The 15,746-nt window shown below is 42.3% G+C and overlaps 1 protein-coding gene across 1 annotated transcript; it reads right to left on the bottom strand.

Annotated features, from left to right (window-relative positions):
- Nucleotides 1-61: 61 nt before the first annotated feature.
- On the bottom strand, nucleotides 62-15,026 carry LOC117973449 (periplakin-like). The gene is made up of 22 exons (XM_034925821.2): nucleotides 14,721-15,026; nucleotides 10,769-10,868; nucleotides 10,300-10,454; nucleotides 9,911-10,031; nucleotides 9,553-9,678; nucleotides 9,284-9,325; nucleotides 8,910-9,071; nucleotides 8,393-8,500; nucleotides 8,209-8,304; nucleotides 7,677-7,799; nucleotides 7,132-7,278; nucleotides 6,700-6,851; nucleotides 6,498-6,601; nucleotides 6,125-6,294; nucleotides 5,757-5,935; nucleotides 5,492-5,630; nucleotides 5,093-5,286; nucleotides 4,848-4,998; nucleotides 4,547-4,630; nucleotides 4,324-4,440; nucleotides 3,924-4,016; nucleotides 62-3,573 (listed from the first exon to the last, which is right to left on the bottom strand). Exons 1-22 carry the CDS (start codon nucleotides 14,762-14,764, stop codon nucleotides 901-903), a joined length of 5,280 nt encoding a protein of 1,759 aa, XP_034781712.2. The 5' UTR covers nucleotides 14,765-15,026; the 3' UTR covers nucleotides 62-900.
- Nucleotides 15,027-15,746: the final 720 nt, after the last annotated feature.

The following is a 15,746-nucleotide window of genomic DNA, read 5'->3' on the forward strand; positions in this document are numbered from 1 at the left end:
AAGGTTGCCCTGAAAGAGAGCTGGTGCGTGTAAAGATCTCAATAAAGGAACCATGACACAGTTTACAACCACCACAGTATTTTATTTAAGTTGTGTAAAAATAAAACAAAAATAAATCCCTCAAACATTCCCTCTCCTTGTACAGATATTTAAAAAAGTAAAAGGTAAAGATGCAACCGGTAGAGTGTATGCATTAAGTACTAAAGATATTGTACCAGACTAACAGAACTACACACATAAATACGCTGGCAGTTAAGGTGGCGGTTTTTGTGCCTATGGTCCCTAGCAGGTAAGTTTATTATTAACCATGCCCCTGATCGGCTCCGAGCCAGATTCAGATGTGTAGTGAAGCCAGAGTTTCATGGTTTGGTTCTTGCTGAGCTCGACAAATAACCAGTAGAAAAGTACCCGCACCCGTATGAGATGTGCCAGTGGAAAAGAGATATATATATCAATGGTAAGCTCATTTAGTTATACACAACAACACAGTTATCAGAATGTTGTTTCAAAGGAAACTCATGTATTTGTTAAAATATTAATCAATGTAGATATAGAAATAGAGGGGCAATGTATTGGCTAATTTAAATTTCCAATTACAGGTCATCCCAATGACACACTTACTGCTAACATGTAATCTTTGGTTATACTTTTAAGGTTTACATTTTCCTGTCCTGCAGACCTAATTTTCACATTAAAACCCTTCAATGTAAAACAAGCCAACGTCCAGAAGAAGAGAAACAATAAAACATGTCCGCTCGTTGTTGCTTGGAGCAGTTCCGTAGGTCTGCCTTTCTTGGAATAAGTTCACGTAAGGACATAGGCTTTAGGAAGAGTTGGGGGAGATGCAGCCATCTTGTAGAGCTCCTCCTGAAGATTCACTACTACTTTTAGGTATTATTTTTATTTGGCACGACCAGATACCATGAGCCCAAACTCTTGGATTGATAATTCCTTGTTCTGATACCGCCTCAGCTGGTCTTTTGTAATTACGCGGTTCTGTAAGGCGTCTTCAATAGAGAACTTCTTGCCGGATTTTCTGTCATGAAGGACTGTAGACTCTCCATTGGGACCCTTGACTGAGATCTCCTCCCAGTCACATTCCTGGCTCTGAAGGTTGACAAACATTTTCCAGTCAATGAGACCCTCCCTGTGGGCCTCTTCTGGGGTCATCTCCCTTCCTGTGTCTGGATCTATGACTACAATAGAACGTCGCAAGTGGCTCTCTCTTTGCTCCCTCTTGGTTCTTATTGTAGACATACTCTTGTTCAGTTTTTCGATTTCTTGATCTTTCTCATGTGTTATGTTCTTTAGTTCGGCAAGTTCTTTCTGCAGTGACATCAGCCTTAGCTCCAGGTTCCTTCCGTTGTCCAACAAAGAAGATTCTGTAATCTCTTTAGTTTCTTTAACAGTAATTTGGATATCTGACTGAAATCTCCTGGCCTCGTTTTGTAGCCTCACCTTCTCCTGTTGCAGTTTCAGATTTTCTTCTCGTATGTAGTCCAGCTCCTTTGAGTATTTAGTGTTGGTAAATTCCGCTTCAGATAACTTTGAATTGAGACGACTCAGCTCCACATCAAGCTCGTGTCTGCGCTTGGACTCTTCTTCCAGGCTGATCTTGAGTCTCTCAATCTCGAATTCCGCTTCAGGATCTTTTTCCACTTGAACTTTTTCAGAGAACACCACTTTCTCCCGAACTTCCATCTTCTCCAGAGTCATCTGTTTTTCAATCAAAGTCTGAAGCTCCTTTTCAAGCAGAATACGCTTATGCTTCTCTTCCTCCAGTTCCAGTTTGAGAAGCGAGTATTCTTTTTCTTGCTGGGGATCTTGTTGAAGGACCACCTTCTGCTTTACAGTCACCTTCTCTCTGGTCTGCTTTTCTCTGATCTCCAGCTCATTGAGTTGGACTCTCAGCCTCTGAATTTCAAGCTCAGCTTCACGTCGGGCTTTTCGCTCGCGCTCAAGATCTTCCAGCTGCTGCTCCAAATCTGTCTTGCGGCGCTGAAGTACGTACAGCTCATTTCTGAGGACCTCCTTCTGCTTCTGTTCATTATTAATGTTCTGAGAGAATGTGGTGCATTCTGATTTCAGAATTGGGTCTTCTTCCATCTTCACAACTTCTTGCTGGACAAACTTTTCCCTAACCTCAGAAAGGTCTATCTTTTTCAGTTTGATCTTTTCTTCATTGGCAGACCTTTCTCTTTCCAGTTCTATTCTCATTCTCTGTTCTTCTGCAAGCTTAATCTTAAGGGATTCTACCTCCTCTCTAGTTTTTGGATCTTCACGGTACTGCACAACCTCATTGACAACCTCCTTTACCGTCACCTGGGGTTTGGTTTCTTTCCACCTCTGAATGTCTTCTCTGAGTTGCGCAATTTCTAACTCCGACCTTTCAGTTTGGCGTGTTTTGTCAACAATTTCGTTCCTGAGTTTTTCAAGCTCTCTCTCTGTTTCTGGGTCTGTCTTGTACTTGATGACCTCCTTAATCATTTCCTTGTACTCTATTTGGGGACCTCTGTTCCTCAACATTGTCAACTCATCACAAAGGGTCTTCAGCTGCAGTTCTGCATCTCTGCTTCTTCTTTGCTGTTCAACCAATTCGAAACGAAGCCTGCCCAGCTCACTTTCAGCCTTCGGGTCAGGTCTTACAATCTCCCGCATCTTTTCCTGAGTGACTGTTTTTGATTTTGTTTCCTCGAGAAGGGTAATCTTCCTCAGCAGTTCACTTTGTTCTCTTTGAGTGGACATGCTCTTGGCTTTTTCAGCTTCATATTGATGCCTGAGCTGCTCTACTTCTCTTTCCAAGGCAAGGTCCTTCTCCACCTTTAATACTTCTTTAATCGTGATCTTCTCCTCAGCCATGGCCTTCTCCTTCTCCAGTCGCTTGAGTTTATCCTGAAGAAGTTGGAGTTCCTCCTCCAGTCTCTTCCTAGATTCCATTTCTTTTTGTTTATTATCTATAAGCATTCTGTACTCACTCTCCAGTTGTGGATCATTTTGAATCTTAACCAGTTCCTTCTCTGTTATTATTTCCTGTTCCTTGTTTTTCTCCTCGCTTACAATCGTAATGCGTTTCCGAATAAGAGTAAGTTCATTCTCATTGACTGTCTTCTGCCTCCTGATCTCCTCCAACTCTTCCCTCAGCCTTTGTACCTCATCTTCTTGCACCCTATCCTTTTCAATGCGGAGGACTTCTTTGACCACGTATTGCTGCGCTCCTTCTCTCTTTTCAGTTTCGAAGCCGCGCAGTTTGAGTCGAAGTGCCTCCAGCTCATTCTCCAGGGCTCGGGTCAGCCTCTGCTCCTCCGAGACTCTTTGCTGGTATTTGTAGAACTCATCATCCAGCTGGGGATCAGGAACTTTCTTGATCACTTCCTTCTTGACCACCGTGTCTTGAGGTCTCTGGCCCTCCAGGAGGTAAATTTCACCCTGAGTGTTCTTGACTTCATTTTCCAGTTGTTGTCTGCGTTGAACCTCATCTTCTAGCTGTTTCTTAATCCTCCAGGGCTGTTCCCCAGGAGCCTGTGCCATTTGAGTGTGAACACTGTTCTGTTGCATAACAGATACCTCGGGTTGCTGGAAATACATTAAAACAGAAGATGTAACAGTTTTAGTTATTTGCTTTTGTTTGATCCCAACAACACCATATGTATATATTTGGGTGACATTGACTTCCCAGAGAGCTGGCTTTCCAATCTTGTACCGATGCTCAGGACCTGCATGTTTTAAAGTTCATTAGAATCACTTGGTTTTTCCCTACTAGGCAACTTTAGTTTTTCCCCAAAGGAGCAATTCATGCACTGGATCATACAGAACTTAAAAGTTTAGTGTGTACAGTTCAGATGTATTTGAGCTAAACAGAACTGGATAACTGATTTAATTAAAAAGTATCCTCCCCAGCTTGTCTGTAAGAGTGCAGTTTTTACCTGATTCATCAGACTTTGGGCAAATTCCAGGTTTTGCAGTCTCTGTTTGTTTACAGCATTTACTTCCGTAAATTTGGCTCCAAGAGCAGATTCCTGAAAAAAAAAAAAAAAAAAGAATCATAAATCTCAATTGTTTAGGGGAGGAAGTTCTACATAACGGTCCACAGTGATCCATGAAAATAATTAAACCCAGAATGAAAGACCGAACATGCTGCGCTATAGCAAAGTAGTCATGAAATACAATAAATGGATTATCACGCTGTTTAATATGTGGATGATTTTAAGGTGATCAGTACATCATTGTTCACATAAGACATACATTCTTCAAGTTTCGCCCTCAGGCGGTTTCAGTACCTTCCACACTTGTACCATCAACCAACACGGATTGCAGGCTTCTTACCTCGTTCTTGACTTTGATCGCTGGGGACTCAAGTTTGTGTTTCTTGTATGTCTGTGTGGTTACTCCATCTTCAAGGTCAAGAATGGATTTAAATTTGTCAGCTTCCAATTCATAATTCTGTAAACAGGCAGGTAAGTAAAAGAGAAAAGTGCACTCTATTAATCCTTGTGTAAGAGTAAAATAAAATCTGGAAGCATCTCTATTACCCAGCACCGTGTCTCACCTTGACAGCTTCTTGGTACAGCTGAGAGTTCCTTGAAACGTTCTCCAGTTCAGACTCTTTCCTAGAGATATCTGTAAGTAGATTCTGAAAAAAGAAACAATGGCATCACACCCAGTGTTTGGAGCTTGGAGTTGTTCAGCTGTGTCTGTGCTTGATTACATGACCATTGGATTAAAACAGGTCTGTTCCAGCAAGGACTACAGCTCATGATGAAGCACAGACACATTTCTCAAAGCTTTTTAATCCACTGTGCAGTTTGCATGATTTTAATTGTAAAGTTGCTCATCAGTACAGCACTTACTCTTTGATTTGCCAGTTTGGTCTCAATTTGTCTGATGTCATCAGTTTCCCTTGGTTCATAGTTTGGCACTCTGGTGAGCCAACTGTTGAAGCTGTCGTACTCACTGCGGTAGTTACCGTAGGCAGTCTTGGCTGTTTGTAGATCCTGTGATCTGTATGAATGACACCCGTTAGTTAGACAGATTTTTTTTGTTCTACTTTTGTAGCAGGACATGATTGACAGAGCGAGTTTGAAGAAACCCTTACCTGCTGTCAATCTGCTTGTTCAGGTTGTCGTATCTCTTGTTCATTTTCCGCACTTCCGCCTCCTGACGGTCAATATCAGGGCAGTGTTCCTGGAGCCTGCTCGCCAGGTTATCACAGTTTGCCTTGGTAGATCGGAGGTTCTGTTCTGCTTCAGTGATTGTAGATCTCTGGGATTTCAGCTCCCGTCTCATTTCCTTTTAAAAAAGGAAATTAGGGGGTTGTAGAAATACTGCATAGTTTATTCTCTGGGTGGGGGGGGCTCAGTAAGCAAGGGCCTACTGACTACAACATGATAGGTAACAATCTTCAGATTTACTACACATTGGTGGTAATAGAATTAGAGATACAGTGCTTTTTGATCCCTGAGGGGATTCTCAATCCTAGAATAAAGCCACTTACAGACAGCTCTTGTTGCGTGTTCTCCAGTGATCTCAGGTCGCTTGGGGCGATTTCTTCCCTGGCAAGTTTATTCTCATAAGTTGACAACATGTTTTTTCCTTTATGCAGAGTATTCTCAAGGCGGTTTGAAGCCTCAAACCTAAATAAAAACAAAACACAACAGAAAATCAATGTGTTACGTTTATTATTATACAGCTGGCATGGTTGTTTTGATTAATTTTTTGCTATTTATTGTTGTGACGTGAAAAGCAAACGAATGACATACTTGTCTTCTGCAGAACGCAGCAGCAGGTCCACCTTGTCGTACTTGTTGACTGTTTCATCTACTTTGCTGTAGAGTTGTGGAGCGCTGGCACACTTGGGGCTGGTTGCAAGGAAGGCCTGGGCATCACGTAGCTTCGAGGTCTTTTCAGGCTCAATACGACGAACAGTGCTCTCTATCATCTAGAAAGAGGCACATGACAGTTGCATGTTAGTTTAGCACAAGCGCTTTCTATGCAAAGCACATTGAAACCGAAACAGTCGCCCAAAAAACGCAGCATCTGATTCACTTGTGTTCTGTCCTGGGGTAGCTGGCTGCTTTGTGCAGGTCTGTGAATACAGGTGAAAGAGAAGCATGATGATCCTGGTCACCTTCAGGTCCTGCAGGCGCTCTGCGCTGTCCTGGACTGGGTGGCTCTGGTCCAGCGGAGGCCGCAGGCGAGAGTAGATCTCCTTCTCCTGCTTGTCCAGGTCACTGTACACTTTGTCTAATCCAGACATCAGCTGACGACACTGCTGCTCCTGTTTATCTGCAATCGACACTAAGCACAAAGACGAGATCATTACACTGATGGAATACAGCAGAACCTGTGCTAACAGTAAGAGGGATTAAACATTTGCAGCCACTTAATCATATTTGCATCGCCTGGAGAAGGGATTTCAGTTTTCTGATTTTAATAACCTCCTTGTAAAAGTACAGATAACTTGGCTTCCTCGCTGGATCGTATTAAATACAAGCACCTACCAGACCCTCCAGTGTTCTCTTTCTTGAGCTCTTCGTAGCGCTTCATGAGGGCAGCTTTGGTGCTGGCGTTCTTCTTCTTGATGCTCTTGTGCTGGTTAGCCAGGCTGAAACGACGTGTAGACAGTTAATTCCCTGCCGATTGTTGGGTTTTCTTTAGAACGCATTGAATTCACACGTCAGGTATAGATAGAAACACACTCACTTGTCTGCAATGGCGAGGGCCTCGGGGTCTGTAGGTGGAATCATGAAGCACACTGAGGGGGCGCTCATTTTACGTCCAGCAGCATCAGAGACATCCCACTTCACCCCGCTGTTCTTGAGGAGAGTGTACCTCTCTCCGCGGGCAATCTGACCCTGCAGGGGGACCGGGGCGTGTTCATGATCATGTACAAAATCACAAACTACACTGACAAACCGCTCCTAACCTCAAGTAAATACAACTAGAATAAGAAATAAATGATAAAACAAAATAATAATTCAGTGTAAGAGTTTACTGTAGTGGTCTACTTTCGTACAACAAACTGCAGTAAGGCATTTACTAAAAAAAATACAAAATAAAGGTTTGGTAGAGAATTAAAGAAAGATCCAGTTTGCGGAGTGACTGTTAATACGAGTGTGAGCCGGTGTTCCTCACCTCCTCGGAGTCGTATTCGCAGAGCGCCTCCACAGGGACGGGTTTCAGAGGCGTCTCTCGACGGTACTTCAGGGGCACCACCTGCTGGCTGCGCTTCTGCAGAGCCTTCACTGCCTCGTCATACTGATCCAGAGCCTTGGACTGATCCTATAGAGAACAGACACACTGTGAACACGCTGTGAACACGCCGTGAACACAGACACGCTGTGAACACGCCGTCAACACAGACACGCTGTGAACACGCCGTCAACACAGACACGCCGTCAACACAGACACACTGAACACAGCAGTTAGTAGCTTATCGGGTAAAAAAAAAAAAAAAAAGATATGTTTACCAAGAGGCACATAAGACTGGGCTATGGGTCATCGGTAGAGGGGATGTGAAAAAACTTGACTCATACTCAGAAAAACCACCATAAAAATGCATTCTGAGCACCCTGCTATTAACTATTCTGTAAAAGCCCCCTCCCAAAGAGTCAATGTGTTGCTGCATTACACCGTAATAATGTGTGTTTAATGTTGCCACAGATCTAATTATTACTGACATCCAGATCCTCGATCAGGGCCTGCGTCTGGTAGATGTCTTTAAATTCAGGGTTGTATTTCTGGCTCAGGTCCGTCTCCAGTTTCTTCAGTAGATCCTGAGTGTCCTTTGCATCCTTGTGATACTAAAAAGGTAAAAAAAAAAAAAAATGTTGTTTTATCAAGCTTACAATATCACTGTCATATGAGGGGGGAACCTGTTTTGAATCCTAATTTGAATTTAAACTTAATTTAAAAACGTAATCTTCATTCCTAAAAACATCTGATTGAAATCTACTGCCTTCCAAGGAACAGTAACCCTGCAGCCATTCAAAATGATTCACTGGATTTCATTTTACTGTCAAACATAACTATTTAACTACATTGTAATACAGTGGGGTATTTATTTATAATTTTTTTTAAACACATTTGCCTAGAAACATAGACTAGAATATCCAGCATGGGCGATCCTAAAACTGAAAGCAGACTGAACAGAAATGAAAGCATGTGTGCAGGATGCACAGTAACAGCAGTAGCTGCTTGTTGTTGACCTACTTTGTGGTAATCATCCATGTATTTCAGGTGCTTCTCCTCGCAGATAAGCAGGTTGAGGTATTCCTTCCAGTCTGCATGCACCGCCTCAGTGTGAGCCTGAGAGACACAGACTTATTAAACACGCTGCCCTGACATCCATCGCTGCAGCACAGCAGCACAGAGCAGAGCAGCTCGCAGGGCTTACCTCGATGGCATTGCTGCCTGGGTGGTTCGCTGCCAGAAGCTTCTCTCCATCTTCATGGAGCTTCGTGATACTTGCCTCTTTGGCTTCAAGACTTCTGTTAATAAAATTCTGTGGGATAAAAATGGAAAATAATTATATTATGCAAAAGGTGAACACACAGCCGTACAAAAAACAAAGTCTAAAAATACGAGTGCGATTACAACCACCGTCTCTTTGTGGCACACGTTCTATCAAAAATCCTTTTCACAGTCCAAGGGTATGAATCCAGTTAAAATCCCAATAACATGAAAGACATGAAAAAACCTGGTGGCTTAATTAAAAATGTGTTCTTTTAAAATGAAAACAAATATATCATTTGATTATATTGGAGCTGCTGATGTTTCTTTAATATTGACAAATAAAGCCTTAATATATGCAGCAAGAGCATTGCATTACGTCGTACTGCTTGTGTCAGGTCGGGTAGTCCAGTCTGTTACCTCGTACTGCTTGTGTCAGGTCGGGTAGTCCAGTCTGTTACCTCGTACTGCTTATGGCGGGTCGGGTAGTCCAGGTTCCTGTCACTCCAGTCGTAGTTGATACGCTCCTGTCCCTGCTGGTCCATCCAGTAGAGCTCGTTGGTGCAGCGCTGCATGTAATCGCGCAGGCTGTTCAGATCCCGCTGACGCGTCTGGGAGTTGTTCTAAAGGGGAAACGCAAACTTACTAGACTGGAATTTGACCAGGGAGAAGCACTTATGTTTCAGTGAGAAGCTAGAGAATCAATGCTGTATGGTCATTTTTCATAGTGCACCATGAGTCATATTAATTTTAATAAAGTTACGGCTTCTTAACAGTATGAAAAGATTCAATCAAACACTTTGTAAACCGATCAGAAGCCCCTGCTTGTGCTTACCAGGAGTTTGTTGTATTTCACTTGCAGGCCACTGATGTCTTTCTGTAACAAAGTTAAAAGGGTCATATTGGTTTCAAAGAAACTATTTTATAACATCCAAGTCAAAACACAGTCCACATTTGTGAACCACAATGTAACATAATAGTTACATTTTCAGGCCTTTTTCATCTTTGAATTCCTGCATCATCCTTCATGTTAAACTGCTGCGATTTTAGGAGTGACGTATGCACATGAACACTGTTCCTTATCAGACCTTATCAGTCCTGTACCTGGTCTCCTTGCTGAGTAATGTGAGGCCCGATGGCCTCCACTTCACTGTGGAAAATGTTGTGCTCGTCCACTTGGTTGTCAACCGAGGGCAGATCATTTCCAAAGCCTTTGTTATTCAGGTTCATCTATGAAGTAGAAAAAATAAACATTATCCTTATTAATTAGGTATTGGACCGGCGTTCTAAATAGAGTTCCAATGGAGGTTTGCTGTGCATGGGCAATGCTGAAGATGGAATCAACGCAAATACCATCTGATTAATAATTTGGGTGTCTGAAAGCAGTCCATGCGTTCGAACATAGTTGGTTTGTGATGTCACAAAGGAGACGACGCACTTCCTGTTCCTTGTGTCCACTCACCTGCTTCTCCTCAATGATCTTCCCCCAGTTGATGTTGGGGAGGCTCTCCGAGCGAGACGCGCTGTAAACCCTCTCGTGCTCCAGACGCAGTTTCCTTACCCTCTCCTTCAGCTGCTTGATACTAAAGCAAAGAGAGCGCGAGAGTCTTCACTTAAAAATAACCGACAAAAAACAAAACAGCATCAACAGAATTTCAGACGGTTATAGTTTACAATCAAGGATCAGTTTATACTTTACAATCAAGGATCAGTTTATAGTTTACAATCACTGATCAGTTTGTAGTTTACAATCAAGGATCACAGTTTGAAGTTTTCTTGAATTGAACCCAGTTTTGTGTGCCTGTATCCGTAATAAAGATACAAAGAAATCCAAGTGCAAAGTAAACTAACTCTTCTTCAATCATCTCAGCCTGCGGGTGACCGAGGCGTCTGGCACTGACTGCATCGAGCCCCAGCCCCTTCAGCAGATCCTCCGAGTTTCCGATTCTTCTGCTGGTGTCATCACGGTACAACTGAGCCCTTCCATCCATTTTATTATTAACATCCTGCAAACGGGGCACATTTCAAACAGGCAGTGAACAGGCATGTATTTGCAGTGATAATGCTGGCACTCAGTACCGGTGTATATTATATTATATAATATATATATATATATATATATATATATATATATATATATATATCACACACACACACACACACACACACACACACACACTATCTTTACTCTCCCTGCCTGTCAGCATTGCCTTTAAAGTGCACGGGGAAGCGTGACATCATGGAGCAGAGCAGCCCCAGTAGACTGGGAGTGTGTGCCACACCAGGATTTGAAATGCATTACAAAGGCAGGCATCCATACCTTCTGCAGTTTGTCCTCGGTGTCGATGATGTTTTTCTCCACCTGGTCGGCATGTTGCTGCAACTTCTCGATCACCTCTGTGAGCTCGCTGTTCTGGACCCTGCACAGGAAACACATTGAAACCACTCAGTCTGGAGGCAGTGCTTCTGGGTTTGCTACAATGCACATTCACTCAGCTTGCTTATAAATATTACCGTTCTCCAGAGGCTATTGTAGACATACTGTCCAGAGGGTTGACATATATACATGCACTTCCCACTACATATAGACAATGAATGCTATGCAACAGCAACACTGTATTCACCTGTGCATCTGTAATCACTACCTCGATCCTCTTTATTTGACCATCTGCTTCTTGAATTTGCATAAGAAAGAATGTCGTGCCGAGTTACAATGAAGCATCTCTAACTGGTCTGAATGTATAAACAGGGTCTGTTGCACTGAATAATTACCCAACACACTGGTACAAATAGGGACTTCTGTACGCCTCTACACCTGACACGATTCTGCACAGACAATATCGGGGTTTAGATTTTACATGACATGAACTGAACCAAGATAAGTGTCACTGTGGAGTTCGCTTCGACCCACAGGACTTCTCATGCAAGCCAGGTACATCATAGGAGAAGTCTGGGATTGTTTAGATAGGATACCTTGAGGACAGAGAAGACTCGTGATTATGTGTTTAAAATCTCTTGTCTTTCGTGAAGCTAGCTATTCTATCTGAAGCTTAGTGGTGCAGTGATGTTCAGCCCTCCCCACACATGTCGGGAGCTTTTTAATGATGGGTTTATTCAGTCTGTTTAAAATAATAAACTTCAGGTACATTTTCATGTTCTGTCTTGTTGGCAGCTTAGGTAATTGGATATTAAAGTTTATGTGTTTCATAAAAACAGCTAACATCCCCTTTTGTCAACACCAAAATCTACTTGAATCCTTTTCTGTTTAAGAAAGAGCCGAGACAAAAGGGCCTCTCCCCCATTTGAAAATGTCAGCTGCTCAGATTAGTGGAACAGCTGCCAGATGTCAGAGTTGCAGGTTTCTTGCAATGCTACATTTGAAATGGGAGTTGGGATTGTTAGTGTATGTTAATAGACACAGTTCAGCACTGAAAACTTTGTGAGCTGCGGGCGTGGTGCTTACTCCAATAGAACTGGTTAGTCCTGTTTACCCTCCGTTTCCACATCAGCACTCTGCAAGCTCCCCAGCCATTCATTTGATTTACTACTTTAGTGTTTCCTTCAGAGCCATTTTCTGCAGGGCGGTTTCAAAGACATGGGAGGGTAAGCATAGTCACTCAATAACTGCAGTATGTTCAGCCTATACACAAACAAGGGCACTCTAAGCAGACCCCCACATACTGCATCAGTTTGAATGGAAAGTTCAGTTTGTCCTGTTCCTTAATGGAAAAAACTTCAATGAAAATTCCCTAATCATTTCCAATAGTAAAAGAAATACATGCATTTAAAAAGAAGGGGGCTAAAGCAGGGAAGGCGTGCACAAACAGGGCAGTTATCTAGCGTTTATATGTGGGGGACTTGAAGGGAATCTGCAGTGCTGCTAGCACAGTGACTTTCAAATCTGTGAAGAGGAATTTGGGTTTGGTAGCAGGAAACTGTTCTAGAATGTTATTACAACAATATTAACAGCAACCTTTCTTGGCCTATTCCATTTACTAATGCCATTCATTAAAGTGTACTGTTGCCAGTACTAACATATATATATATATATAAATAAAACTTGCCTTTGCTGTAACCTGCTGTTACAAGCCACATTCCAGGAGGGGTTTAGTTTGGAGAGAGGACACCATCATCCAATCACAAACACACAGTGGAAGGACAGACTTCAACTTGCTTAGTCTTTAGCAAAAGTTATACAATCAAGTATAATTTGAGGAGCTTTGAAATACAGGATATACAGAGATGTGAAACAGACTCCCATTGCATAGCAGTGTCACCCATTCCAGGGTTTACTGCAAGCTTGATTAGCCACAGTGTACAGGTAACAAGCTCAGATGTGTCTTATTATTAAACTCATAGTAAAACCAGGACTGGATCAAACTGCTTTGCGATGGGAGTCTTATTGTAAAATTTCACAAACACCCATGACATTTTAATCAGATATTAATAGAACATCCCCTCCTGTCCACAACAACAAAAAGGAACAAGCAGTTTGTATTCTAATGAAGAAGTGCAGCTTGACTCTTTGAAGCCCATCTCTCTCCATTGCTCAGGAGACTTGCAGTCTGGCTGGATCGCTTGCTCTGCCACACCTGCACAGCCCAGGGTGGAACTGGCTGCAGCGTTCACATTCTTTCAGCGATCATCTGGTTACGTAACATTCCAATAAAGACATATATACATAAAAAACAGGTTCAAACTGCAGTGCAGTGAAGGCAGCAGTATCAGCTTGCAGTTGTGGCTTAGCTACAGTGCAAATGCAGTTTCTAATCTATTATCATAGTGAGCTCATCAAGCAGCTTCTTGAAGGATCTCTTCAAGAATGGGGAGTAGTGTGGAGTAATGGTTAGGGTTCTGGACTCTTGACCGGAGGGTCGTGGGTTCAGTCCCAGGTGAGGGATACTGCTGTAAAAACCTGTATAAATAAACCTGTATAAACTGTATAAATGGGTAATTCTATATAAAAATAATGTGTAAAAAATAATGTAATTGTATGTAAAAATTATGTGATAGCTTGTAACAATTATAAGGGTGTCTGCTAAGAAATAAATAGTAATAATAATAATAATCATTAATGGGGAGTTGGTTCCAGACCTTCACAATTCTCTGTTTAAAAAAGTGCCTCCTGTTTTCTGTTCTGAATGCCCCTTTATCTAATCTCCATTTAGTCCTCGTTTCTTTTTTCAGGTCAGAAAAGTCCCTTGGGTCGACATTGTCAATACCTTTCAGAAACCAGAGCAACGAAACCTTTACAAGCATTAGTGTCTAACTAACTACACGCTCACTGTATACACTTTCGCTGCAGTGCAACTGTGAATCTTCCTTCTCTATGTAAAAAAACTGAAACACACATTTCTCCATAACCCATAATGCACACACTGCAAGAAGCTTTTAAACAGTAATGATTAGATTGCTCTAATGAGCAGATGATTAACCAACATCAGTCACACCCCTTGTTGTTTTGCTTCCAGAAAAACCTGACCCCCTAATTATTCCTATAATAAAGCATGCCATTTATAAAGTCAACTAAACAAAGCTGCTGGAAACGTATACACAAAGATCAGTGCAAGGATGGCTTGTTAGCCATTCAGATAATGGCGAGGTTTCCGCTGTGGTGAAGAGAACTGAAGTAAAACTGATAGGTGTTCAGGGTGGCTGTGCTGCTGTAGGTATGGAATGGAGGTGGGTCGAAGTATGTTGGTCTAAAACTGAGTATAATGCGTATGACATCTCGCAGGTAGCGAGATATGAAATCGGTCTTACTTAAAGCAATAATTATATATATATATATATATATAGAGAGAGAGAGAGAGAGAGAGAGAGAGAGAGAGAGAGAGAGAGAGAATGTTTACAACTCACACATCAGCAACAAACAGTGTATAATTGTTTATGAAATGCGATGTTTGTTTGTTTTTTTTATTTCGAGAGAGTTTAGAGTGATAAAGCCGTTTCAGCACGCTTGCCACACCCTTTACTACAGGCAGAAAAACACACCTGTGAAGAACTGGATTCAGTGCGGATCCGACGGAACACAAACACTAAATCGAGCTCTGTATGTGTTTCACTATGGAAATCGAGTGGCTGGTAGTAAGCAGGGGGATACGCTGTCTGTCTGCTGTTTGCACAGCTCGTTACGCTGCAGGTAGTTTTCGTTCACCGTTTTATACATCTGAAAACATCAAATACGAAAAAGAAATTGAACGTCCCTTAAGGGAACTCGTTGCTTTTTGCTTTTGTATATACCAGTAAATAAATACGTTTTAAAAACTCACTTTTTTGGCGTAACAGTAGACTTCGCTGTCTTCTTTTTAAACATTTTGGCAGATCCACCGTTTCCCCCGTTTCAGTCTCTCGGGGAAAAGCGATTAATTCCCGGCAGATGGGACCCGGTGTTCAAAGGTGAGTTGGCGCAGGGGTGCTCTATCCAAAGCAGGTAGGTCTGGGAGGACAGAAGAAACGATGCAAAAGCTTTTAGCAGGAAACTCCTCTCTGTGTGTCACTCTGCAGTCAACAACAACAGTGCTCTGAAGAAAGCTGAAGCGCAACTAAAACCTGGACTGGACTCTCCCCTAAAGGTGGTGCACACCCACAGTACAGCCTATCCTCGAACAGGTGGGACGCTCAACCGTGACATTAGCATGCAGCCTCGGGCAATGCAGAGCAGGTACACGTTTAGAATGCGTCCTTAAGCTCGTATATCACATGTTACATATGCAAATGTATAGCCTTTGAGTTTTATTATGCCGTCTATAAATACATGTACACACCCCAAACCACAATGAAATAAACCATATCTAACATGCATACATAGTGCATAAGTATATACCAACATACAGCATTATAATGAAGTGGAGGAATTCATTTTAAAACCTTTAACAAGTTCTATCTCTCTCTCTCTCTCTCTCTCTCTCTCTCTCTCTCTCTCTCTCTCTCTCTCTCTCTCTCTCTCTCTCTCTCTCTCTCTCTCTCTCCTCTCTCTCTCTCTCTCTCTCTCTCTATATATATATATATATATATATATATATATATATATATATAATATACTGTATAGGAAATGTATGAAAACTATTTGAGCAAACTGAGACTCACAGCTTACTGTTCACGCATACTGTTAAGCAAAGCACATCATTAAGGGCATGTCCTGTACTCATGTCCTGTCTTCATTGTTTAGTATGAGTCACTGCATTTTCCAGCAGCACACATTTGCATCCACTCATTCTCATGGGGGAGGGGGAGGGGGGAGGGGGAGGGGAGGGGGGTTAATGCTTTGACTTGCTGTTGGGAGCTGCGTCTCCGGG

This window comes from Acipenser ruthenus, chromosome 13 (assembly GCF_902713425.1).
Source record: "Acipenser ruthenus chromosome 13, fAciRut3.2 maternal haplotype, whole genome shotgun sequence".
In the NCBI taxonomy this organism is placed as follows: Eukaryota; Metazoa; Chordata; class Actinopteri; order Acipenseriformes; family Acipenseridae; genus Acipenser; species Acipenser ruthenus.

Bases quoted from the DNA above. Each gene is read 5' to 3' on its own strand.
- LOC117973449 (XM_034925821.2), bottom strand. From the start codon at position 14,764: ATGTTTAAAAAGAAGACAGCGAAGTCTACTGTTACGCCAAAAAA. The intron at 10,455-10,768 runs GTATGGATGCCT...CCCCGTTTGCAG, and splicing joins CCGAGGACAAACTGCAGAAG to GATGTTAATAATAAAATGGA. The intron at 6,852-7,131 runs GTGAGGAACACC...GTCCCCCTGCAG, and splicing joins GCGAATACGACTCCGAGGAG to GGTCAGATTGCCCGCGGAGA.